The sequence below is a fragment of the Centroberyx affinis genome, unplaced genomic scaffold, assembly GCF_046629955.1.
Source record: "Centroberyx affinis isolate AG114_WGS23_722 - 3 ecotype Tasmania unplaced genomic scaffold, CSIRO-AGI_Caff_v1 ptg002443l_1, whole genome shotgun sequence".
NCBI lineage: Eukaryota > Metazoa > Chordata > Actinopteri > Beryciformes > Berycidae > Centroberyx > Centroberyx affinis.
The window spans coordinates 85,989-111,540 of NW_027280685.1; the positions used below are offsets into that span (position 1 = coordinate 85,989).

Sequence of the window (25,552 nt, forward strand, 5' to 3'; positions counted from 1 at the left end):
TTGCATTATAATGATTACTGGTTGTAGGTCATAGTTTAACGACCTTTTTATTCACCACTACATCACTGATCAGAGGACTTGAAGGGGGAGCGACACTCAAACACACATTGGGCATTTTTACCAAACTCTCACTACATTGTAATAACAATACAATTGCGCGCATTGGTCACCCGGTTAGGGCCACTTCCCAAATCTCCATGAGAAAAAAAGCCCCCCCTGTGAAAGTGTCCCAGAGGGGGAACACAGCAGGTTTATGGTAATCAGCCTCTGAGGAGGAGAGGAGAGCAGGAGGAGGAGGAGGAGAGCCACGGAGCCATTTTGTACTCATTTAAAACTCGCCGTGGGTTAACGCAGCTGCAGCGCACCGTGGATACTATGATACTATGGATACCAAGCGTCTTTTTCCACGTTAAAACTTCACAATGAGGGATAAAAGTAAATCACGGTGTTGGGAGAGGGAGAGTTAATGCTTTTGTGGAGGTGTTTCGGTAAAGTTGAATGGGATTTGGCAGGTTTTAAACCATGGAGTTACCGATGTATTGGATTTGGGTTTGTGTCCTGTTCAACGTGCCGCTTGTGGGATGTTTGGAGATACACCTTTCGGAGACTTTACAGCCCGGGACCCTTCTGGCAAACCTGTCGCTTGGCCCTGGATGGACTTATAAAATCGACAGGACTTTGTCCCCCAAATTCATTCAGAACTTTTTCCAAGTTGAATGGCAGAAGGGACTTATCCGTTTGTCCCAAAAAGTTCAATGTGCGCACACATTGAGGAACCCGGCGCCCGTTTATTTCAGAACGGGATCCCTGACATCTGGAGACGTTATTTTGACACATTTCAATGTGTTTGTCCACGGCCAGGACTGTTTTATCAAATACAAGAGAAAGAAAACGTCAGGTAAGCCCGAAATTCACATAAATCACCTCTCAAAACTGGAAGCAACTTCCTGCTTGCCCGCAGGTAAATTGCTTTTGAATGTAACAGAACTTTTGCCTGCCTTTACGCGGAACAATACCCTTTTGGACACTTTGTGTTTTGGAAAAGACTTGAGTGCAGTGTTCAGGCATGGGGATTTGTTCCTAGCCAATGACTTGTGTCCTGAGCACAGAGGGCAGCCCGAGGTGAATTTGCACTGCGCGTTGCACGGCTCTCCAAGCGGCCGGCTCTCAGTGCAACTGAGTTTGAGGCTGGGAAAAGCGCTTGAGCAGCAGGTTTCCTTATCAGAAGCCGCCCAGAGAAAGCCTGGTAAATGGATCCGCAGAGGGAAGAGAAACGTGAACACGCCTCCCCAGTTCCAGCTCCCCAACTATCAGGTGTCCGTGCCCGAGAATGAGCCGGCGGGTACGCGCGTAATCACCCTGAAAGCCACTGACCCGGATGACGGAGAGGCGGGGAGGCTGGAGTACGGCATGGAGGCTCTGTTTGACAGCCGGTCCAATGACTTTTTCATCATCAACTCTCAGACAGGGAGCATAACAACCATCCAGTCACTAGACAGAGAGGTCAAAGACACCCATGTTTTCAAAGTCACAGTGACTGACAACGGCACCCCCAAACGATCTGCCACTTCTTATCTTACTGTCACTGTGAGCGACACCAACGATCATGGCCCGGTGTTTGAGCAAACCGAATACCGGGTCAGCATCCGCGAGAATGTAGAAGTGGGCTTTGAAGTGATGACAATCCGGGCCACAGACGGGGACGCGCCCTCCAATGCCAACATGATTTATAAAATTGTGAACGGTGACGGGGTCAACACTGTGTTTGAAATCGACCCTCGGAACGGGCTGGTTCGGATCAGAGAGCGGCCCGACAGAGAGACCAGGTCCCAGTACCAGCTCATCGTCGAGGCCAATGACCAGGGTAAAGATCCGGGTCCCCGCAGCGCCACCGCCACTGTCAACATCTCCGTGGAGGACGAGAACGACAACTACCCCCAATTCAGTGAGAAGAGATATGTTGTACAGGTCCCAGAAAATGTGGCGGTCAACACCAAAGTCATCCAGGTGGAGGCTACGGACAAAGACGAGGGGAACAACGCCAAAGTCCATTACAGCATCATCAGTGGCAACATTAAGGGACAGTTCTACATTCATTCCCCCACCGGTGTGATTGATGTTATTAATCCTCTGGACTATGAGATGATTCGGGAGTATAATTTGCGGATTAAGGCTCAGGACGGCGGCAGGCCCCCACTGATAAATGGCACTGGGATGGTGGTGGTGCAAGTGGTGGATGTGAACGACAACGCCCCCATGTTTGTCAGCACCCCTTTCCAGGCTACTGTGTTGGAAAACGTCGCCATCGGTTACTCTGTCATCCACATCCAGGCAATTGATGCTGATTCAGGGGAAAACGCCCGTTTGGAGTACCGGCTTACCGACACCACCCCCGGTTTCCCGTTCACCATCAACAACAGCACAGGCTGGATCACAGTGAGTGCTGAGCTTGACAGAGAGATGACTGAGTTCTACACCTTTGGCATACAGGCCAGGGATCATGGGATACCTGTGATGTCCTCCTCGGCCAGCGTCAGCATCACGGTGCTTGACGTGAACGACAATGTGCCCACATTCACGGAGAAGATCTACTCACTGAAGATCAACGAAGACGCCGTGGTGGGGACCAGCGTGCTGACGGTGACGGCCGTGGACAGGGACGTCAACAGTGTGGTGACCTATCAGATCTCCAGCGGCAACACCAGGAACCGCTTTGCCATCACCAGCCAGAGCGGCGGCGGCCTCATCACCTTAGCCCTCCCCCTGGACTACAAGCAGGAACGCCAGTACGTCCTGACGGTCACCGCCTCGGATGGAACACGCTACGACACGGCGCAGGTGTTCATCAACGTGACGGACGCCAACACGCATCGGCCCGTCTTCCAAAGTGCCAACTACCAGGTGTTGATCAGTGAGGACCGACCTGTGGGCTCCACCGTGGTGGTGATCAGCGCCACAGACGAAGACACGGGGGAGAACGCTCGCATCACATATGTGATGGAGGACAATGTTCCCCAGTTTAAAATCGACCCAGATACTGGCGCCATCACAACCCAAATGGAGATTGATTACGAAGACCAGGCCTCCTACACGTTAGCCATCATTGCCAGAGACAATGGCATCCCTCAGAAATCTGACACCACCTATGTGGAGATTATCGTCCTCGATGCCAATGACAATGCTCCTCATTTCCCCAAGGATATGTACCAGGGGACTGTGTTGGAGGATGTGGCTGTCTACACCAGCGTTCTCCAGATCTCTGCTTCGGACAGAGACTCTGGCTCCAATGGCAGGCTGAGCTATACTTTCCAGGGTGGTGATGATGGAGAAGGGGATTTCTTCATAGAGACTTACTCTGGCATCATCAGAACTGCTCGCAAACTGGACCGGGAGAACGTGCCTGTGTATAACCTGAGGGCCTTTGCTGTGGATAAGGGAGTTCCTCCTCTGAAAGCGGCCGTTAACATCCATGTGTTAGTCCAAGACATAAACGACAATGCTCCAGTGTTTGAGAAGGATGAGCTTTTCATTGATGTGGAGGAGAACAGCCCGGTGGGGTCCATCGTGGCCCGGATCAGCGCCACCGACCCCGACGAGGGCACCAACGCTCAGATCATGTACCAGATCGTGGAGGGGAATATTCCAGAAGTGTTCCAGCTGGATATTTTCAACGGCGACCTCACCGCCCTCACAGAACTGGATTACGAGACCAGAACAGAGTACGTCATCGTGGTCCAGGCCACCTCGGCACCACTGGTGAGCCGGGCCACGGTGCACATCCGCCTGGTGGACGTGAACGACAATCAGCCGGTGCTGCAGAACTTTGAGATTATCTTCAACAACTACGTCACCAACAAGTCCAACAGTTTTCCATCTGGGGTAATAGGGAAGGTACCGGCTCACGACCCGGACGTGTCGGATAAGCTGCACTACAAGTTCGAGTCTGGGAATGAGCTCAGTCTGCTGCTGTTGAACGAGGACACCGGGGATCTGAGGCTGAGCAGGGACCTGGACAATGACAGGCCGCTGGAAGCACCCATGACCATCTCTGTCTCAGGTAAGATAAACAACATGAAAGAAAATCTCACTTCTCACCCCCCCTTATCTTCCTCTCATCCCATTCTGAAGGCATTTTATTGTCCCTGTTTTTATGTCAGTTACATGAATTATGAAAGCACATGGAAACGAGTTGAGAAATGTATGTGAGACGGATATTTGAGTCGCCATCTCTGATGTATCATCTCATTATACAGGTAATATATGTTTCCGTCTCCACTGAATAGAGGCCGAGGGCAGGTTTCGGCTGTAGTGTTGACTGTATGTTCAGTAAGTGTTTGCTGGAGGCTCTATCCAGGATCCGGTTGTGCTGCTTTTGTACCATTTGGGTGATAAATGTATTGTGTGCAAGTGGTCGGTTGGGGTAATAAAAGGTGCTATTAGCAGGGCACCCTCATAGCCAAGCTGCTTTGTTGTTGCAGATATGCGGGTTTCACTCTATCACAAGTAGGAACACACACACAAATGCATACACATGCAAGTACATACACACACATTCCCACCCCTAGTGCACATATAGACCTAACTCCTTTGAAGTGCAGAGGCTGAAAGGTTAACACCTACTGTAGGTACGCAGCAGGGAAGTTGTTGAACATATTGCTGCAAGATGTCTCCCATGCTTTCATAAGAATATCTCCCCATGCTTTAGAGAAATCTGTGATTTCCATCAATGGAAATACCCCGGTTTTTAATCAAAGGGAGGTTTTAGATAGACGTTTTTGTTTTGGAGATAAATTGAATTTTGTGTAATGAGTGGTTGGACCTGAAGGCTCGTGCGTTCATGCTGGAAGGTCATGCAGAAAGAATTTGCGTCAAGATGCTCCATTTCCACTACAGAAGCAGACTTTGTTCTTTAAAGTTAAAGATTAGACAAATGCAAACACTTCGATATTCACACCTAAAGTGGGACGGCAACAGCTAGAATGCAGGCAAGCGCAAACACACACACACACACACACACACACACACACACACACACTGTAAGAAAGTGCTGTGACATTAATCAGACAGTTGGACAGGCAGGATAAATCTAATACCCTGACAGAATAACTACCCTGTCACCTATTGGCTGCTTGCTCAATTCTCTCTCTCTCTCTCTCTCTCTCTCTCTCTCTCTCTCTCTCCTTTTCTCTCTCCCTCTCTCCTTCTCTCTCTCTTTTTAAAGGTTGATCTTTCAAAGCATATTAAGTCCTGAAATGGCAAACTGCCCTAACGCAGCCAGATCCTCTCAAGTCTCTCTCTCTCTCTCTCTCTCTCTCTCTCTCTCGCTCTCTCTCTGTTACTCTATCATCCAAGTTTCTCTCCAAGGAGAGGAATGCCAGCATATCACACACACTACAAGAAAACACATGAGCTGCCATGGACCAGGCTGCACCAAGGCGAGCTCACATTCGCAATCCATCTGTCTAATCATATTTCTAATTATTGTAACGCAGCTAGAATTAATGTGCTTAACATGTACGTGCCTTTGCACGCACTAGACATAAATATTGTCTCTCTCTTCTCTCTTTGTCAATCAGTCATTTTGTCATTTGTGTTACGCAATGTTAAGATCTTTTTTAAATATTTCTTTCATGGTTTTTCCTCTTCATTGGGAAGTGACAGGAGAGGAGGGAGAGAGATGTCGTCATGTGATGTAATTCCTTAGCTGGACTTAAACCTGCGTTGTCACGAGTACATATAGTATACGCCTTAGTCCACTGCCTTAGAGAGCAGCAGGCAGTGAAATCTTTTTTTTTTCATATTTTATTTTTTGTTTTTCAGAATATAGAACATACAAACTAAACATAACACTGAAACAACAATACAAGGTAGAGACATTTAGACCAATTTCATGAGAGATAATTTGGACAGAATCACTTCATATCTGTATCATAACTTCCCATTGTTGACAAAGGAAAGGTTTCAGTGTAGCCAATGTAAGGCCGCAACATTTTCAGAAAGCAGTCATATTTCTTCCTTAAAATATATGTAATTTTCTCCAGGGGTACACATCTATTCATTTCTGAAAGCCTAAGTCCTATTTAGAGGTGACAGACTTCCATGTTACTGCAATGCATTTTTGGCCATGCAAAGAGCTATAAATTTCATTTTAATTGTAGTGAAATCTCTTAACAGCTGCCTCTCCATTTGTCTCTCATAGTGAGTTTGCTAAAGGACTTGTGCCTTGTCTTTGTCTTGGACAAAAGACAGACTGGCCTTTTCTAAGTATCTGTGCTTATTGCTGCTCTAGACGACCCACAGAGCATCTGAAGAGGCAGAGACTGACCACAGTTGTTACAGGCCTTATGGCCCTCATTCACAGCCTCTGCATTCAGGTTTGTCAATAACAACTGACAGCTCTTACGGTATCCTTGACAACGGTGACCCTTTGACGGTCCCAAGGGGAGCTGGAGCCCTTCATTAGGTGTAGGGCCTGTGCACGCACGCACACACACATATATGTAAGCACATGTTCATGCACGATTAAACACTCACACTGAAAAACAGCTCCAAATCCCCCCTTTTCTGCGGCGCACCCTGATGTCAAATGTTAGGTAACCATTACCACTGATGCTGTGGCCTTTTGACCCCGGGCTCCGGGGAGAGGAAGGCCTGAGGGGATGGGCGAGCTAACAGCACCCTAACAAGCACTCAAGTCTCCCTTTACCACACAGAGACACAAGCCTCTGTGATTCTGTTTCTCCGTCTCTCTTTGATTCAATCACTCTTTGACTCCACTGACCTCTCCTGTTCTCTTTTTTTTCTATATTTGGTCTTAGCGCATGGTCATGGTCTTAGACTTTCCTCTGCTTCTCTCTCTCGCTTTCTTTCTTTCTCTCTTTCTCTCTCTCTCACACACCACCTCATTTCAGTCTGAGTTCCTTTGGGAGATTAGGCGGACGTCAGCCTTATCTGCTCATTATGTCTGGTCATACCAGCATTTAAATCCTCCGTCCATGAATGGAATCCTTGTTCAGACCAAATTAGTTAAGTCTTGTCTCCTTAACCCTGACTGTTACGTCTGAACAATGCAGCGGTCACTGCTGATGTATGAAAGTGACTGTTGATTTGCCTTCGATAATGAGGGCTTGGAGCTAGAGGGGTGAAGAACTTCTTGTCTTCTGTCTTCCTCTAGCACCCTCATTAAGGACTGCAAAGCCATTTGAAAAAAAACTAAGTAATTTCCAAATTGCAAGACAAAGAACACAAAGAAGACTTTTTTTCAGTGGGAAAATGGCTCTTCACAGTCTCCTAGACAAGGCACTCTGCTACTATCCAGAATACCTGGTCGACAAATCAAGTTGCATGTCAAACTGAATAAATCTTAACTATTTAATTGAGCAGAAAATGACATATAAGCAGCAATATGTAATTTTTTGCTGAATGAAATGATTAAGATTTTGTTTCTTTGATTTTAGCCATGCAATTTCAGTGCCAGATTGATCTCTTATCATTTGTAAAAACCTATTTTTACCCAAAATGCAGCTTGTTCCCTTCACCATACCCTTTATAGGGGGGGCCGTGCTTATTCAGCCATTTCTCTGATGCAAAAATTCCTGATCCATTTTTTCTGCCTGTTATCTCAGTCGGGAAGAAGTGAACAGGTGTTTTTACTGTGGTGAACAGACGGCCTGCGAATGTTTCTCTAGCTGACTGAAACTGAAACACAAGAACGCCCTGATACTCTCCCAAGATACAGTCGCTTAACACACTCTGCTAGCCACAACACTGTGCTATCTGTCCTCACTCTCTCCCCCTGCGTCTGTGTGTGTGTGTGTGTGTGAGAGAGAGAGAGAGAGAGAGAGAGAGAGACCTACCGTTACTCAGTAGCTTGGTGGTTCGATGGGTAGGGGCTATGTGTTCTCATTGTAACACAATCCCTCTTATCTTAGCAGGTCAACTTTCAACAAGCTTCCTTGACTTAAATCTATGGGTTTTCACTCTTCTTTTTTTCTCCTTTTCCCTAAAAGACGAGTATCTGTCTGTTTCTCTTGACCACTTTGTGTCCCAGAGGCCGGGAGGTATTTGAATGCAAAACGCCTCCATCCTTCCCTCCTTCCTTCAAATACAATGTTTTCTTATCTTTAACCTACTTTGACAGGTGTAGTGAACATCTGCTGCGTTACTGTCACCTGTCCAGTCGTCGTCAAATCAGTGATTCCTCACAAGGAAAAATCAAGGCATGCCTGAATCTGAAGCATGGCGGTTTACAGGATGCAAAACATCACCAACAATTTCACCGACTTAGCCACAGACATAGTTTTCAAATAGAGCAGACTGAGTGGAGACAAGCTGGTTGTCTGCCAGAGTTGTTAGCGGAGCTGACAGACCCAACATCTACAGCCAAAATTTACCAGCTTTTGGCCTGTGTTACTTTTAAGCCTTGGCTGTCAGCAGTCCAGTTAATGCCAAGTCAGTGATTTCCTGAGAGAACGGAGGAACGGAAGGCTTTATTTTAATTGTATCTGAATGGAGACTAGGTGTTTGGGAAAATCCACCTCTTCAGAAACTGATATTGGTCCTTAAGAATCCAGATCTGATCCAGACACTGCACTACAAGGGTCATCCAGCTATACTGTCAAATCAATGATTTCTCAATGGGAAGGAGGACAAGTATGTAACGTGACATGGGGAAGTTTATTTCATTAACCATTAGACATGCTGCTTGGAGGGAAGGGCACGAATATGGAAATAGGGCCAAGGTCTATGTGTGTGTGTGTGTGTGTGTGTGTGTGTGTGTGTGTGTGTGTGTGTGTGTGTGTCTGTGCCTATTTGTCTATCTAGCTGTGTTTCCCATTGTCTGTCTGTTTCTCTATCTATTCATCTGTAGCTCCAGTCAGAGCATTGATCAGTAGTGTTACATTAACACTGTGTGTCCTGCTCCTCAAAGCGGTAATCTTTGAAATTGCTGTTGTTGTTGTTGTTGTTGTTGTTTGTGATTTTGTCTTCACCTCCATCTTTCTTTTTGCCCTGCATGTGGCAATCAAAGTGTGTCCAGTACTGTACTGTCTTTTCTTGTTGGATTTTCGGTTGATCAAGTTTGAGTTTCTGTTTTCTTTTCTTTCTCTGTTCAGCCATGGTGGCTATCACTGCTCATGCTAACTACACAGTTCTTCTTCTCTTTATTAAAAAAAAAAACGCTGTTGCTGCTGCTGGAAACATAAAATACATCACCTGTGCGCCTGAAACCGGGCGTTCAGAACAACAAATGTAAAAGCTTTCATGAACTGGCAATAATCACTATTGTTTTATGTCAATCGGTGATGGAGAGTAGCAAAAATCTTAGTGTGAGTCAAGGGCCAAAGATCTCCTTGACAGCCTTCTATTGCCTCCTTCCGTTTTTTTTTCCCAGTTATCTTTCATGTATCTGATGTTCTGACAGAAGAAATGAGACTCCTTCCACAAGCCCAGGTGCGGCAATGACGCACACACACACACACACCCACACACACACACACAAAGTGATGAGGTGTGACCCCTCACCTGTGAGATCAAAGCAGGACATGGGGTATCACACACACACACAGCAGTGAGAAATGACCCTGCACTTTGTCTACACACGGCCTCTGACCTCTACCTGATGGATGGGACAGTAAGAAGGAGCGAGTCAAGTCCTAGGAATCAGGATCTGTCTGTGTGTGTGTGTGTGTGTGTGTGTGTGTGTGTGTCTGTGTGTGTGAGAGGGAGAGTGAGAGACAGAGAGAGAATTTCCCCAATTTAAATCTCCCATAAGAGCCACATGTAACATGTTAGAAATAAAAGCAAAGTGACTTGACATTCAGCCTTTTTACATGTAAAAGGATGTTAGATCGCTTTACAGTGAATAAAAGGGATTATATCTCAGTCATTTTTGTCTAATAACCCTAAACTAGTGGTATACAGTCTAGAAAAGCCTGTATTGCAAATATGTGTGTGTGTGTTTGCATGTGTGTGTGTGTGTGTGTGTGTGTGTGTGTGTGTGTGTGTGTCAGTTTGTCATGTCAAGCTGCCATAAGGAGCTGAAGCCCAGACTTAAAAGCCCAGGCATTAGAAAGATGGATCGCCCTGCTCCAGCCCAGTCCGTAGCAGCTCATATGTTTTCATGTCACGTGTGTGTGTGTGCATGCGAGCGTGTGTGTGTGTGTGTGTGTGTGTGTGTGTGTGTGTGTGTGTGATATGCTGGCATTCCCAGGCTTGGCACTCTCAGTAACTGATATTAGGAGATCCCAGTCATTCCTGAGCTATTACACTCTACCCTGGTTTTAAACTGTCTCCTCCCTCTCTTCACCTCTCTCTCTCTCTCTCTCTCTCTCTCTCTCATTGCTCCTTCCCTATCTCTCCCCCTCCCTCGCCTTCCCATCTTTCTCTCTCAGTCACTATCACCTCTTTTGCTCTCCTTCCCTCTCTCTATCTCGTTACTCCTTCTTTATGTATCTCTCTCACCCTTTCTCTCATTGTAATTTTCCCATCCTCTCTCATTCTTCTTTCTCTCTCTCTCTCCTTCCCTCTTTCTCTCTCCATACTCCATTAGGAATGCTGGAGCTGGAGAGTGTCACTCTAAGCTGCCGGTTTGTTGTCGAGGCTAAATCTGTCCTCAGTCGCTACAGAAACTCTTATTAGATTACTGTCCCTCCCTCTCTCTCTCTCTCTCTCTCTCTCTCTCTCTCGCTCTGTCTGTCTGCATGCCTGTCTGTCTCTCTCTCTGTCTCTCTGTCAGCCTGCCTATCCATCTATATGTGTGTGTCTGTGTGTGCATGCCTGTCTGCATGCTTTCCTCAAGGCTCGGGGCTCCTCAAAGATCACCCCCTCACTCCATTAATCAGTTATATTATGCCTTGTTTTGATCTCAAGTCAAACCTGAAACAGGGCAACATAATGTAATTCAACTCGCTGAAAGTGTAATTTATAGCATAACCTGACTTGTGCGGTTGAATTAAGTTTAATTCAAAGATAGGCCTGTTTCCAAGTTAGGAAATTGTTAATGGACTAATGGTCATAGGGTTTGGCTGGCTAACCGAATAGTGCATTTAGATGTCACTTCATTAAAATTTATTTCACCACATTGTCGTCCTTCTGCAAACGCACAACAGGCAAGATACAATCACGCAAAATGACTCCTTCATGAAAGACCAAAGCATATTTGTGAATTTGAACATGAGTCATTTTTGAGGAATAGCACGCACGTGTGACAAAGGAAAATCGTTTAAAGCAATCAAACAGCAATAAAAGTTAATTGAATCAAAACAATGCTGCCTTGTCCCGGGACAGGGGAGAGACGGACAGAGGACAAATTGAGTTGTAACAACAGCGTTCATGTCCCCTTGTCTCTGCTTGCGTGTTCAATAAGCGAGAAAGGAATTGCATTCATGCTTAATCTTGCACATCCACCCGGGGTTTAGGTCTGTGTGTGTGTGTGTGTGTGTGTGTGTATGTATGCGCATGTGTGCCTGCAGGCTGTAGTTTAAGAGTTTGAAGTGTAAATAGCAGGGGATCAGGACGGGTCACTGTTCGACTCCACTGAAGTCTGGCCTCTAAATTACAGGGCAGGGAGAGGATCTGAGACTGTCTGCTGATGCTGTCACTGCTGTTGGAAATGGCTGCACAGAGTCTATGGGATGAGTTTGGTGCCATTTCCATTTCCCCTGAGGCAAAGTGCTCCTTATGCTTAATGTGACAATACTGGGACGATTAAAGGGAGAAGTGACTGTGTTTGACTCCAAGGACACTATCCTGTTTGAGTCAAAAAGTCATTTGGACAGCAGGTTGGTGTATAGTGAGAACCGAAAAACGTCCATCTCAACAAGTCGTTTAGTCTCCTATTCAGCCTTCAAATCTTATCTCCCATGGCTGTATTGTTTGCTGTTGTCTAAATCTGCCAAATCTGGCCATTTTTGCTATGTTTACCTGTTGAGTTGTCTGTCCTCCCACTAACTTAATCCCTCTGCTGCTTCCTCAAAAGAGTGTTTTGCTTCCAGCAGGAAATCTCTGTAAGCACAGCGGTGGTTTCTGTAGAGGATAGATGTAGAGGAGCATCCCAGGGTGGAAAAACAGCCAAAACCCCCCTTTTTTTCCATCGCTCGCTCTAAACTTGTTTGCTGTAAGGATTTGAAAGACGGGTTGTTTGTTTGCAAACACTTAGGTGTGTTTGTGTGTATGTGTGTGTGTGTGTGTGTGAGAGAGAGCGAGAGAGAGAGAGAGAGAGAGAGAGAGAGAGAGAGAGAGAGAGAGATTGTCCCAAAGTATTTCCTAATGATACCTATCCAACATATTCACCTAGAATCTTAACTGATGTTTTAGCTGGGTCTGTGTGTGTGTGTGTGTGTGTGTGTGTGTGTGTGTGTGTATGTTTGTTTGGTGGGGGAGGTGTGGGAGATTCTCCACATTCAACCAGCCTTCCATCCTGTTTGCCAGACAGATGACATACTGTACACACTCACCTTCTCTTTCTGTCCTCTCTCTCTCTATCTCTCTCTCTCTCTCTCTTTCTCTCTCTCTCTCTCTCTCTCACACACACACGCACACACACACACACACACACAGCCAGGCCAATCTCCAGTTTACATGCTGCAGGACAGTGATTTCACCACTCAAACTCCAGCGGGTTGGGGGGGGGGGGGGGACGTATTTGAGTGTAACGTGACACACCTGTCTCTCTCTCTCTCACTCTCTCTCTCTCTCTCTCTCTCTCTCCCTCCCTCTCCCCCCAGAAGAGACAATACACTTCTTTGTCTCTCAGCAAAGCATCGCGGCTAGCCAACGGCTCACGAGTGTGACATTACATGCGTCGGGGCTGTGCGATGACCAGCTGCTGGAATGTTAAGAGGCATTGGCGGGCTGGAAGTGTGTATATACAGTATCTAGTCAGAGTGAATGACAAGTGTGGCAGTGGAGGGGTGGGTTGGGGGGGTGGGGGGGGGTCACAAGAGGAGGGGAGAGAACAGAAGCTTTTGGCATGACTGTTCATATCTATTCTATGATGTAACCATATAACAGTGATGTTATAATAACTAAAGATGTCAGATGTGTTTTTGTAGCTACGCTTCTCCCGCTTGTTTCCAACACATTTCAGTTTCGGTATTTGCCTTCAAGTTTTGACTGAATCGAGGCATCTCTCCAAATACTAATCAAGTTGGCTTCTGTTGATTGTTGTGTCTCGCTGCCCTCCATGCTAACGCTGGCTCAGCCAAGCTGCCTTGGGCACCAAAATTATGGCAAAATGTCTTAGTTGAATACCATAAGATTTAATAATTGTCATGGCAACACTGACAAATTCTGATGTGAGGTTTCAAATACAAGATCCATGTAAGTTGTATATGGCTTAGGATCCAATTTTTTTTGCCACATATCCATGTTGAGAATTGAGAAAACGTGACTCTGTGCAGCTTTTTGCTGTTCACACTGATCAGAAAACATCAGAGTCACGTGTGAGAGAAAAGGCTGCTGTACAATTAAAGTTTATTATCATTATTATATGAGTAGAAGAGATGAGAGGAGAGAAAAGGGGGGAGAAGAGATTTGGGAAGGGGAGAGGAGGACAGAGGAGAATAGGAAAGAGGTGAGGAGATAGGAAGCGAGGACGAGAGGAGAGGAGAGCTGAAGAGAAAACTCTCCATCTCTTGCAGATCACAATCCCTCTCACTCCAGAGTCTTACGTTTTGGAAGTCCAAAGAGTTAAAGAGTTTCCTGTGTGTGTGTGTGTGTGTGTGCATACCGTCGCGCACCTCTGCTCTAATCCGGTCCTACGTCACTACCGCTGCCATGCACTGTAACTTCATCTCCCAGCCATTACTGAGGAACAATCCCCCCTCGTACAATACTCATCAGCCTGAGATCCGCCCTGCTGTTAAGACTTGGCATTGGCACTGACAATGCTCACATTAGTATGAAATGTCAAACCGCTTAAATGGATTGAGTTCACTGGCACAAAGAGACCGATAGTGTTTAACGTTAAAGTCCCGCTGCTTAATCCAGAACTAAACAAAACCCCGCCGCTGGAATCCAAAATATTTTATATTCCATGGATTTGTTCTAAAATTGCTGTTGATACAAGGATTGACAACACATGACAGTGAAACATGAGTATTAAAGATATTTCAAACTGTCAAACGTTTGCCTACATTTGTATTAAACACCGGGCTAAAATAAACCTTCATTTTGAGTTATGATTGAATGAAAATATTTTGTAAAACTTCTTTTCTCTCCCGAAACCCTTTCCTGAAAAACGATAGCTTCCCATAATTGTCAGTCTCAAAAAAGACCTTGATTGGGGCTTTAATAGTGATCCCCATTGCTCCTTTGTGAATGTTGATCTTGGACTCCACAGAAAGAGATTTCATGCCTGATAGTGTTCACAGAGGTGTCAGTTTTACTCATTTCCCCCTTAGCCAGGGAATGAGCTGCTGACAGGTGTAATCTTGACAGCTAATAGCTTGTGTTTGGGAACGTGTTGATGCACGCTTGGCTCTCAAATTGTTGTCCCTTTTTTGTCTCACTGTCTGTCAGTCTGCACCGCACTTTCCCAAAATATTATCTCCTGGCATTACAGTTAACTTAGTGCTAGATATCGTGCCAAAGTTGAACTAGCAGAGTCTCTAGCTTCCTCTGTGGGTCAGTTTCTCTCCCGTCTCAGATCCATTACTAAAGCGGCTGCCCGCTTGATAGACAGCCATGCAATCAAATTAAAAAGCATGCAGTTGAATTAGACACAGGGTAACATTTCTACCAGAGGAATGAGTTGAACCAGCCACACCTGTTAGACTGCAGTGTTTCCTCTTCAATTTTTCAGTAGCAGTTGGGGGTTGACGATATTTTCAGCACGGAGCCAAACGTTTCTCTTAGACCAGTGTGAATCCACCAAAACTCAGTTTAACCTGGCTTTTTAATTGTAGAATAGAGTTTACCCACCATTTTAGGTTGGGTAAAAATCTTGAAATCTTTATGGTACAAACTCATAATATACAGTACATCTTAGTAAGTAGTATCAAGCTGATGTAAGATCTTTGAGGATAGGGTATTTTAAGGAAAAAATCATTAATTCATTCATAAATTAATAATTTTTTGGACTTTTGATGCTCTAACCTGACGCACCAGATGGTTTGTTACACAGAACCATCTGGGAAGTCGTCCTTGGAAACTGTTTGGAAAAGGGCAGGCACTTGGCAGGTGATTGGATGAACCATCTGTTTATCACTGTCTATCACGGGCTAACTTCAACCAATCAGATCAACGAACCATATGACGTAGTGGGACAGCGCCGAAGAGGAAAGACAACAACAAACTATGTAGTTAGCATGTCAGTAGACGATTCTTGTCAAACTCTTGCCGAAGCCGGTCGGGAGAAGAGCGAAAACATCTTTTCCATCCAGAAAAGCCTTCAGTGCCGTTCTTTGCTCTTCTTTCAATGAAGAAATACTCTCCAGTTCAGAAATAACTGATGTTACAGCAGCACCTACGCTAGCCTCTTTAGGAGCCGCCATCGTCCTGAACCACGCCCGTAGCTGCCCTCATAGGACGCTGATTGGTCCGCACCACTGTGGTTCGGCCACAAACGCATAACTTGAAGCCTAGCAAGATGGATTCTCGCGTGATCGTGATCTTGCAAATCCAGCTGCCTTGCAAGGTAAATGATGCTCCCCAACTGGAAGTGATAGCTTACCCACCTTTTTATTTACCACTAAATCATTGCTTAGACCTTTTGTTATAAGTCGGAGTACCTGCTGTGGTGTGAAACTGGCTCTTACTTAGATTCTTATATCATGATACATGGACCAAACGTATATTTGCGGGATATTTATTCGTTTGGGTTGAGTGATAAGGCCAGACGATGGCTTTAGTGATGCTCTGTTGATCCCCAGAAGGAGAAATTCTTCCCTCCAGGGAGGTCAAGCGCAGGTTCAGCTCCAGAGCAGCAGCCTGGAGCCGGTAAGGGATTCAGTGTCTTGCTCAAGGACACTTCAGCAGGACGGATGCTTGCTGTCATGGAGGGCTTGAACCCGGGTCTTCAGGTTCACCACCCTGCTGCCTCATTGCCTTTGTGTGTTTTTTCTGTCCTTGGCTTTACATTTCAGTAGTTTGGGAGCCACTGCTACTGACTGAAGGAGGAGGAAATGTTGAGTGAGATGCCAACCTTTGTAGCCCACGGAACAATTCACCCCCCCTTCCTCCAGTGTGTCAGTCACACACAACTGCTGTCATCTTCTGGGTGTCGCCTTACAGCCTCCTGACAGCACCTTTCTCATGTCAGATCCAAGCTGTTGTGTTTGGCAGGGGGAACGTACATGTGTGCACCAACTTTCACACAACTGCACACACACAAACAAGCACACACAGACACACACTGTGGGTCAGAAAACTACATAGACAACCACCTGTGAGTTTGTTAAAATCTAACACCCAAAGACACACACACACACACACTTTGTGCATGCCCCTCTCTGTCCCTCTCTCTCACCCACACAGTACCCACCCCTTCACTCCATCCAATTCCACACACACACACACACACACACACACACAAACATACCCCCCCCTCACACACACACAAACACAGCGACAGAGCAGAGCAGCGACACAGTGTTAGCAGGCAAAGCGCACACCACACCCTGGGTCACACTTGGCTCCTATAGGCGGAGCGGCTTAGTCCTCTGTAAGCGTTTCAAAGGAACGGACTAAGACGTGCGGATTGAGGCTTTGTATGTTTTCTCCAAACCCTCGGGGCTTGGTCTTTTTAACAGAGGGAGAGAGAGAGAGAGAGAGAGAGAGACAGAGAGAGAGAGGGACAAATACATAGATAGAGAGTTCAGAGGTGTATTGGGTTTTCTCTCTCTTTTGAGAAAGTGTCAAGAAACTCCTTTGAACAGAGCCATCCTCCTGTTACCTTTTGGATGGGGTGTCACACACACACACACACACACACAGACAGACACACACACACACACAGACACACATTCATAACCTACCTAAGCATGCACACAAACACACAATCCCCCCTTTCTCTTTGACACACACAATCCAGATCACACAACATCTGTGGATTTATTCAGCGGCCGACCTCTTCCCCTGAAGTGTTAAGGCCAAGTTTCACACAAAGATCCCTTCCACCTTTTATATCAGCACAAAAAAAACCTGCCTCACCCTCCCAAAATGTCTTCAGTTACATCATGTATATCAAAGTAGAGGCTTCTTTATCCTCTGGGCACGGCTTTGACACCGCGCAACTTAAAGACACAGTTTTAAGTTTCTAGTGGATGTTTGTTTGGGCATGTTGTCCAATTCACTGCAAAACTGTGGAGATACTTAGACGAAGCACTTATTTAAATTGATTTTAGCTGTCTTAGATTTTAATTTCATTCATTTTCATTTTTGTCAAATGAAACTTTTTTGTTTGACTACGATCACCTTATAACTTTAAGATATCGTTCTACCTATATTTACTGCTAGTATGGGTGTGTGCCTGTTCGTGTGTGTGTGTGTGTGTGCGTTTGGGATATTGGACTAATACCAGGCTAAAGCTAAGGGTATCACAAGCAAAAACCTTTTTCCATAACATCCTATACCAAGAACTATCAATAACATTAGAAATGTAAGCAAAGTGGCTTGCTTTCTTGCCTTTTTAACATGTAGAAGGATTTTAAGTGTGAAAAAGAAGGGTGTTTCTCTCTAAAAGATAAACAAATCCAAATAATGCTGTAAGTCTCTGTTGTTCGGTAACAGGACTAGATCAAATTGGCACTTAGAATCAAATGCTACTTAAAGTTTGGCACTTGGAAAAAGTGGTATTGATGCCTCCCTCGTCTTTAACACTGCTGGATGTTTAGTAACGCTCTGCCACCTCTCGCTGCTTCTTCTCTGTGTTAAAATCTGTTGTGCTGCGTATTAACCAGAGACCACAATGCCTGTCTCTGTCTGTCCTGTCCCATGTGACGGGGGGAAAATGACATACGTGCTGCTGCCCGCCTTTATCAAATTACCTCCTGGGTTAGAGAGAGGAGTTGTTTGTGTGTGTGTGTGTGTGTGTGTACCCGGAGCAATAGGAAATGCCATGCAGAGAAGGAATGCCAAGGAGCAGCTCCTACTCATTCCTGATGTCTCTTCAATGATAAGAGGTGTAAGAAGGGAGGAGAAGTCAGGTAGGAAGGGAGGAGAAGTGGAAACAGAGGAGGGAGGGGAGAAGTGTCTCGAGGAGAGGGGCAGAGAGTTTTTTTTTTTTTTTCAAATTATTTGGCAAGAATTTTCATTGGCAGGAATCCCCAAAACTGTCTTTCTAGGACGGTAAATTTAAAAGGTGGGCTAAAAATGCCACCATGCAAAACTGAAATAGCAAACTCCACTCCACTGATCTCTTGATTTTATGCAGTGTTCATGTCATGTCGGATTTACTGTAAATATGAGCTGCCAGCTGGGAAAAATTGGTAACGTCAACCTCTTAGGATATGTGGGAATTTTTATCTCCCACTTGGCATCGCGAATTGTGGAAGTGTGTCAACACAGGCAGCAACACATCTAAATTTTCAGTTTTATTAATGCTAATACAATCAATTCTACTTATGAAAAGCAAGTAATGTCTGCTGCAGTTTGGTTATGGTTGATTTTGAATAAAACTATTAAAACTATTTTGGACGTGAACGCTTCCAAGTTGCAGCAACGAGTTGTCATCCCGTTCTTCTTCGTGTTTATATTGATGCACTGCAGCGATGCGGGCTGTTGGCCAGTGCTACTTCTACCCAGAGTGGTGCGTTAGTCTAGGCCACAGGCCAACTCTAATCCTTCCCAGAGTGCGGTAATAGCTGGGAGGCAGAGACGGATAGCGGCTCTCGCCGCTCCACCACAGACACTCCGAACACTGGTGCACTCTACATGGGATCCTCTGAAAAACTACCACTCATGTTGGAATTGATTTTCGCTTTGATTTAGCTGAGACGATAATGTAGTCATCAAGTCTTTGCACGCTCATTTCGACTCTTTAATGCTTGTAGACAAACTGTTCTCAGTGTGTCCTAATGCGGTACTGAAAGGCTAAAGTACTGTGGAGAAAGAGATACGTACTTAATGCACTGCTTGTTGAGCTTCAATATTATTTTGTAATTTCTAGGTATCAGGATACAATACAATAATGATTAAATGACATGTATCAGACTCAGCTGTACGGTCTAATAGAGCAGAAATGCCTTGGAAATAATCTTTTTAAAAAAATCAGATATGAAGCTTATAGGCAGTGAGCCTTGGTTTGACGTCTGCTTTCTGTCAGGCCGAAAGAGCGCCTGCTCCGAGAGGATGAGAGAGTGCATGTCCTGGGGTCACGACCCCGGCTGATGGTGATTTGACCTTTGACCCCGCAGGGGGTCACACAGATCAAGAGGAGGGCCTGGCCTGCAGCAGCTGAGGGCTCAGTGGCTGTAAGCGCTGGTCTTATCTGAGACAACAGACAGCTACTGCAGGGTCAGTTGGACAGTTCACCCTCTGTCACTCTGTCTTACCTTCTGTGTGTTTGATGTTGTTGCTCTTTTTTTGGGAAAGACGGAGCGAGACATAGAGAAAGCGGGAGAAAGAAAGTAAGACAGAAACAAAACAAGAGAAAGAGTAAGACAGAGTAAAGATATTAGACGTGATGCTTCCTTTGCTTGTAGATTAGCAGATAATTGCTAATTCTCAATACTTTTTCATTCTGTAAAACTCCCAGATCTCTCCTAGTCTTCTGTTTGAGTGTGTGTGTGTGTGTGTGTGTGTGTGTGTGTGTGTGTGTGTGTGTGTGTGTGTGTGTGTGTGCGCGCGCGCTCCCAGCATTGATTCAGAGCTGTGTGTGCAGTGTGTACTATCTTACTCTGCTCTCAGTCAAGGCCAATATTTATCCGTGCAAACAGTACTGTGTTAACGATTCACTGTGTGGCCATGACCAACTGTCATTATTTGTGTGATATCTTATTTACGCTTACGCAAATTATTTACTCTTGTGTCATAGACAACCCATTGATATTTATGCTTGTATGTGATTTAATTAGTAGGTCATTGATACTAGAGGATGATTTACAGGCGTGCATCTTAGTGAATGAGGACATTCAGATTCAAAGATTTTTTTTGGCAGTTAACTGTGCGACAGATATTGGTGAAGAAGCCCAAGCAGAGAGGGAATTCACATTTCAGTCTGATGTGACCACACCCAAAGGTTCAGACAAACAAAACGTCACAAAGCTGACAGACAGTCAAGAGTAAAAGCCTTCATTTGCATTTTATCTTCCTGTACACAATCCTGTTCTCTCTCTCTCTCTCTCTCTCTCTCTCTCCATTGGAATACAGTAGTCTTGCCAAACTAACATGAGCTGGTCTAACTTGGGCTGCAGTGTACCTGACAATAGTGCAGGTGGGGGAAGGGCTTTGATTTAGCAAGTCAAAAGTGTGTGTGTATGTGGTATATGTGTGTGTGTGTGTGTGTGTGTGTGTGTGTGTGTGTGTGTGTGTGTGTGTATGTGGTGTGTGTGTTAAAAGCTGATCGCCTTTCCACAGCTCAGTCTGACCCCAGCCTGTCGCTCTCTGTTGTAGGCGTGAAGTGATTGTCCCGACGTGTTGAGAGTCACACAGGTTATAATGGGCTCACAGGACAATGCATGTGAATGGGGACTTAAGAGTTTCAATGGGCACCAAGTAGGGGATTGATTACAGTGATCTCTATTAGGTTGTTCGATCAGTTAAACTTCTTTTAGGTGTATTACTTTGTGGTTTACGACACTGTAGCCTAAAATGAAAATTGTATTTTAGCCCATCGTTAGTCCATCAGCTCTCCACTTTTTATATTTTTATTCATTTCAGATGCTGCTGCTGATGATGTGACTGAGTGGGATAACATACTCCTTTTGAATTGTATTGTGTTTTTATGTGGACCCATTGACACATATTGTAGCTTTCACCCCATTGCCAGCTAACGGAGATCCGAATAAACTTAAACTTAACCCGATCGCCCCGTTACTTGCTTTGCAGCTCTCAGCGTAATCCAGGGCTGCGTTCGCCAAAAACATCTTCGCCACCTTGTTTGTTGATCTTGTGATCTATGTGAGGCCGAGGCCCTCGGTCATGTCTGTGATCTTGCGATATGGGTGCTGAGGATTGCTTGGGGTCGGGTTCCTGAGGTTTTGAGATCAAGAGGCTCCCGGTCATGTATCTGACATGGATCCTGGATGTTTCAGTTTGCATGGGCTTCCCAGGTCTTTGGGCCGGTTTTGAAGGCCCCAGCTATGTATTTGATACAGCGTCTGGGTCGTAGACTGGTTGGGGGGGGGGGGCTGTGACACCCAGGACCCAAAACCAGCACCCCTCCAACCTCAACCATGTGTGAGATGTGAGGAATGAGTGGGTTCAGCTCTGGAGTCCAGCGCTGACAGTTTCCTTTACAGAGGGCTCAGGCCGACAGCTGGCTCTCCATGCCTGGCATACTGCTGCTCACTGCTGCCCGCAAACCCATCCATCAACACACACCTATACATGTACACATGAACGCAGAGACACGTATGCATGTACGCAGAAAGGCATATGTTCATCTAGGCACATAAAACACACAAAAACACTTACACACATAAACACAAACATACTGTATATTGTACAATATGTAGGCATGCTCATGCATAGATGGATGACTTGGACACAGGCATGCTGACAAATGTGCAGAAACACTTGCATATGCACACACCCAGATGCTTTCCATAGATGCACCCTAAAGAATGTATTAATATTTACTGCTTTGGAATGAATGACAGAATAAGAAGGCGTATCATTATTCATGAAGAAATGATAAAGTGACTATGATTAAGGATAGAATCAATACATTAAAATTGTCTTTTATCCCCATCGTTACATTGTTTTGCATTAATCACATTTTTTTATTCCTGTAGTCTTTCAAATTTAAATTCGTAGAGAACTGGGATGCTTCGATTGTTGTTCAGCTGTTGTTCATTTAAAAAAAACATCACATCCGTAGGGAAACTAGGAAGTGCAAAGATTTGATTGGCTGTTGACGGCTGATGACCGTGAAAAGTTCAGCTGTTCTTGGCCAACAAGCTTGTTGATAGTCTGCACATCGGCTGAATTTCCCTGGTCGCTCAGCTCTATAGGAAATGAATGGACTTGTTGATCATGTTGCTTGCAGTGTGAATGCATTATGAGTGTGTGTGTGTGTGTGTGTGTGTGTGTGTGTTTACTCTCCAAGGTGTGTTTCATGGCAAGGAAAGGCAGCTCAGTAAGAAAACTAAATTAGACTTTAGCATTTCCTCCACTGGCCTGTTTCCAAATATACGACCCATCACACACACACACACACACACACACACACACACGGACCATCTGTGTGTTTATGATATATCTTTCTCCTATATGTGTGCTGAGAACATGCTGATATGAGCCAAGCCCTCTCAGCCTAGTTAGACAGTTTCCATGATGTGGGAAAGGAGAGCTGTGGTTAGTTGCTGTGGTTTGGCTTCAGGGGGAACTAGTTTTACAGCTGGGATGATCATCCCTTGCCACACACACAGATACACACACACACACACACATAAACACGTATATTTATAAATGGATACGCTTTATATCTTGTAGAGCGTAGATTTGTGAACCTTGTTTTTGGTCACAAGCAACAAGCATGCACACATATTCTTTATTTCTCTTACTTTCTCTTGGTTTTTCAGTCTCTCACTCTATTCCTTTATCTCTTACACACACACACAAACACACACACACACACACACACACACACACACACACACACACACACACACATGGATACACACAGCCTGGTATTCCCATCCATACCTCCTCCTCAGTCAGTCAGTCAGTCAGTCAGTCAGTGGGGGCCAGAAGGCTGCAAGGCTGATAAAGTGGAAATAGCCTATTATTACTAGAGTGTTGACAGCAGCTGTGGGCACGCATCACACACTGGCATACCTCTGGCATTGTGTAAGTGGAGCCGTCCTCTATCACATGCTGCTACTTTCTCTCTTTTTACACTTTCTATCTTCCGTCAGCCTCTCTTTGCTGCTGTTTTGGACATCCTTTGGATGTTTGTTTATATAACTCCTATTTGCTCTATTGATAGAGTTTTTTTGTCACTACTTGCTGCTGCAAAGGCCCAGTTTCCCCGCTCAGTAATCATTAAAGTTTAATCTAAACTAATTCCCTTTTTCTCTCTCTCATTTTTTACTTCTTACTTCTCCCAACTCTTTTCAGAGGAGATGAAACATCCTAATTTCCTCTCACACTCAGCACAGATAACCAAACAATCATAGACTGTGTGAAACTCAAATTGATCAACCAAGGTGTAGATTTATGTAGCTAATCAGCACATTTTTATTCTCAAATAACAACAGTAGCCAAAAAACAAAACATAATTGTTTTGCTGTGATTGGAGTCGACTTGATGCATAGAATTGCCATACTAAAGTGAGTTACTATGGTTACATTGTGAATATCGATGTACAGTATACACTTTATGATACATGCTCTGAAACCTTAATGTGACATCTGTACTGATTCAAAGTGAGGCTCGATCTTCTGAATGTCTAAAACTGTAATGTGCACACATAACAGCTCTCCCATGACTGCTGTGGATGACGGCACACTGCAGCAGTTAGCTCAGTTAATACACACACACACACACACACACACACACACACACACACACCCTTTTCTACAACTGTACAAAAGCAGTATCGTTCCCTCCATTTTTCTGGAAAACTATAGACCTCCCACCTGGATTAGGCCACATCTGGCCACACCGGCACAGATGCAGAATCAATGGAGCACACACACACACACACACACACACACACACTTACACATACATTTGAGTGTGTCTTGCTGCAAGACATGTTTTAGATGTCTTTCACAGACTCCTTCCCTACTTAATAGTCCCAGCATTCCAACCGCTGCCACAGGAATGACTTCACCTGCAAGCTAGACTAAAAAACATCCGTATAACCCAACTGCCTTCAAGTGTGTGTGTGTGTGTGTGTGTGCATATGTGTTTGTATACTTCCATATATTTGTGTGTGTGTGTCTTTTGTCAAAAGAGACTGGAATACATACGCAAATGCACTCATATGATTATAGAAATTTCCCCGTAGAAATAATGGAGGCACCTGAGGTAAAGCAACATTCCCGTCCCTCTTCTCTTCTCGCAGGTATTCACCTTTATGATAACTGCCTTGAAGGGGAGTGGCAACCCCCCCAACACACACACACACACACACACACACACACACACACATAGAGCCTGTGGTCCTAACTATCTTACAGTCTTATCACAACGACCCTACTCCTCCTCCCTTTTGCCCACAATCCATTTCCCCCTCCTCTTGAAAGCGTCGAGACGTGTCACGGCACGGCCTCCGAGACTTCAATAAGAATTTGAAGAGCGGTGATATTTTTTTTTAAATTTGTGATTGATTTAGGTGCGAGCGGTGAAACAATAATTCACAGGAGTATTAAAATTTGTCTCTCTGGGGGTCGACTGAATAGCTGTGTGATGTCGGGGCGTGCCACTGCAGGCTGAGCTGAAGTCATAATTTACCGTTTTCCCCACACCCTAATAAATCCCCTGCATGAGAGGAGGGATGGGTGAGTGTGTAGGAGGATGAAGAGAGAGAGAGAGAGAGGGAGAGAGAGAGAAATAGAGAGTGGAATAGGGCAATAGGAAACATGTCATCCCCCACAGATGATGCAGTTCCCCCCTTGGGTCAAATATGTCACCATGTTTTGACTGAATTGTAGTGATTAGTTTAAGGAAACTACAGGACTTAATTTAGAAACTGACAGGCAGAGAGACATAGTAGGACGAAGCTGGGAAGTTGATAGAAACCGGTGTTGTGGTTTATGGCCCTTCTCCTTTCTTTACAAATAGAGCTGAAGCTGACTTACTATCACACACCATTCCTTTTCGCCCTGTCGCCAGCTGTATCACCAAGCACAATGCAGTGGCATTTAACTGACCCACTGGAAGAGGAGAGGAGGGGAGGAAGAGAGAAGGGGCAAATAGAAGAGAAGAGGAAGAGGAGGAGAGTAGGAGGAGAGGAGAAAGGAAGATACGAGGTGAGGGGATGGAAGAGGAAGGGAGAGAAACGGCAAAAGGAGAGGGGAATGAGAAAGGGGGAGGAGGGAAGGAAAGGGTAGAGGAGAAAGGAAGGAGGTGGGGCCCCCATCTACTTTTCTTTTTTACCCTCACATTCCCTCTTTTTCTGACTTCAAAGAATCTCCCGGTGAGAAGGAATTATTCCCCTCCGCTCAACCATGCCGCTTCGTTACACCGCTGTTTTCTGCCCTCCGGTCACTCAGCCACTGCAGCCCCCCACCGCAGCCACTTTACTCTCTGCGTCTGAAGAGAATAGACTTGTAAATGGGATGTTGCGGGGTCTATTCAGAAGCTTTTAGTGCTGCCATTATAGCTGCGGTGTCAGTCGATGCCTTATGAGGCTGCTGTTGCTCTCTAGTTATGAGAGCAAAGCAACATTCACACGCTCAGCAAAACTCTCTCTCTCTCTCTCTCTCTCTCTCTCTCTCTC

The 25,552-nt window shown here is 45.3% G+C and overlaps 2 protein-coding genes across 2 annotated transcripts in view; both read left to right on the forward strand.

The window, feature by feature from the left end:
* The window catches only part of LOC139656316 (copine-8), a 170,819-nt gene that overhangs the window by 81,554 nt on the left and 63,713 nt on the right, over positions 1–25,552 (forward strand). The gene's annotated exons all lie outside the window — the stretch shown is intronic.
* The window catches only part of celsr1a (cadherin EGF LAG seven-pass G-type receptor 1a), a 113,108-nt gene continuing 87,996 nt past the window's right edge, over positions 441–25,552 (forward strand). The window contains exon 1 of the mRNA XM_071533852.1: positions 441–4,057. Within this exon, the coding sequence (XP_071389953.1) occupies positions 523–4,057 (3,535 nt within the window). The 5' untranslated portion in view covers positions 441–522. The remainder of the gene's footprint in view (positions 4,058–25,552) is intronic.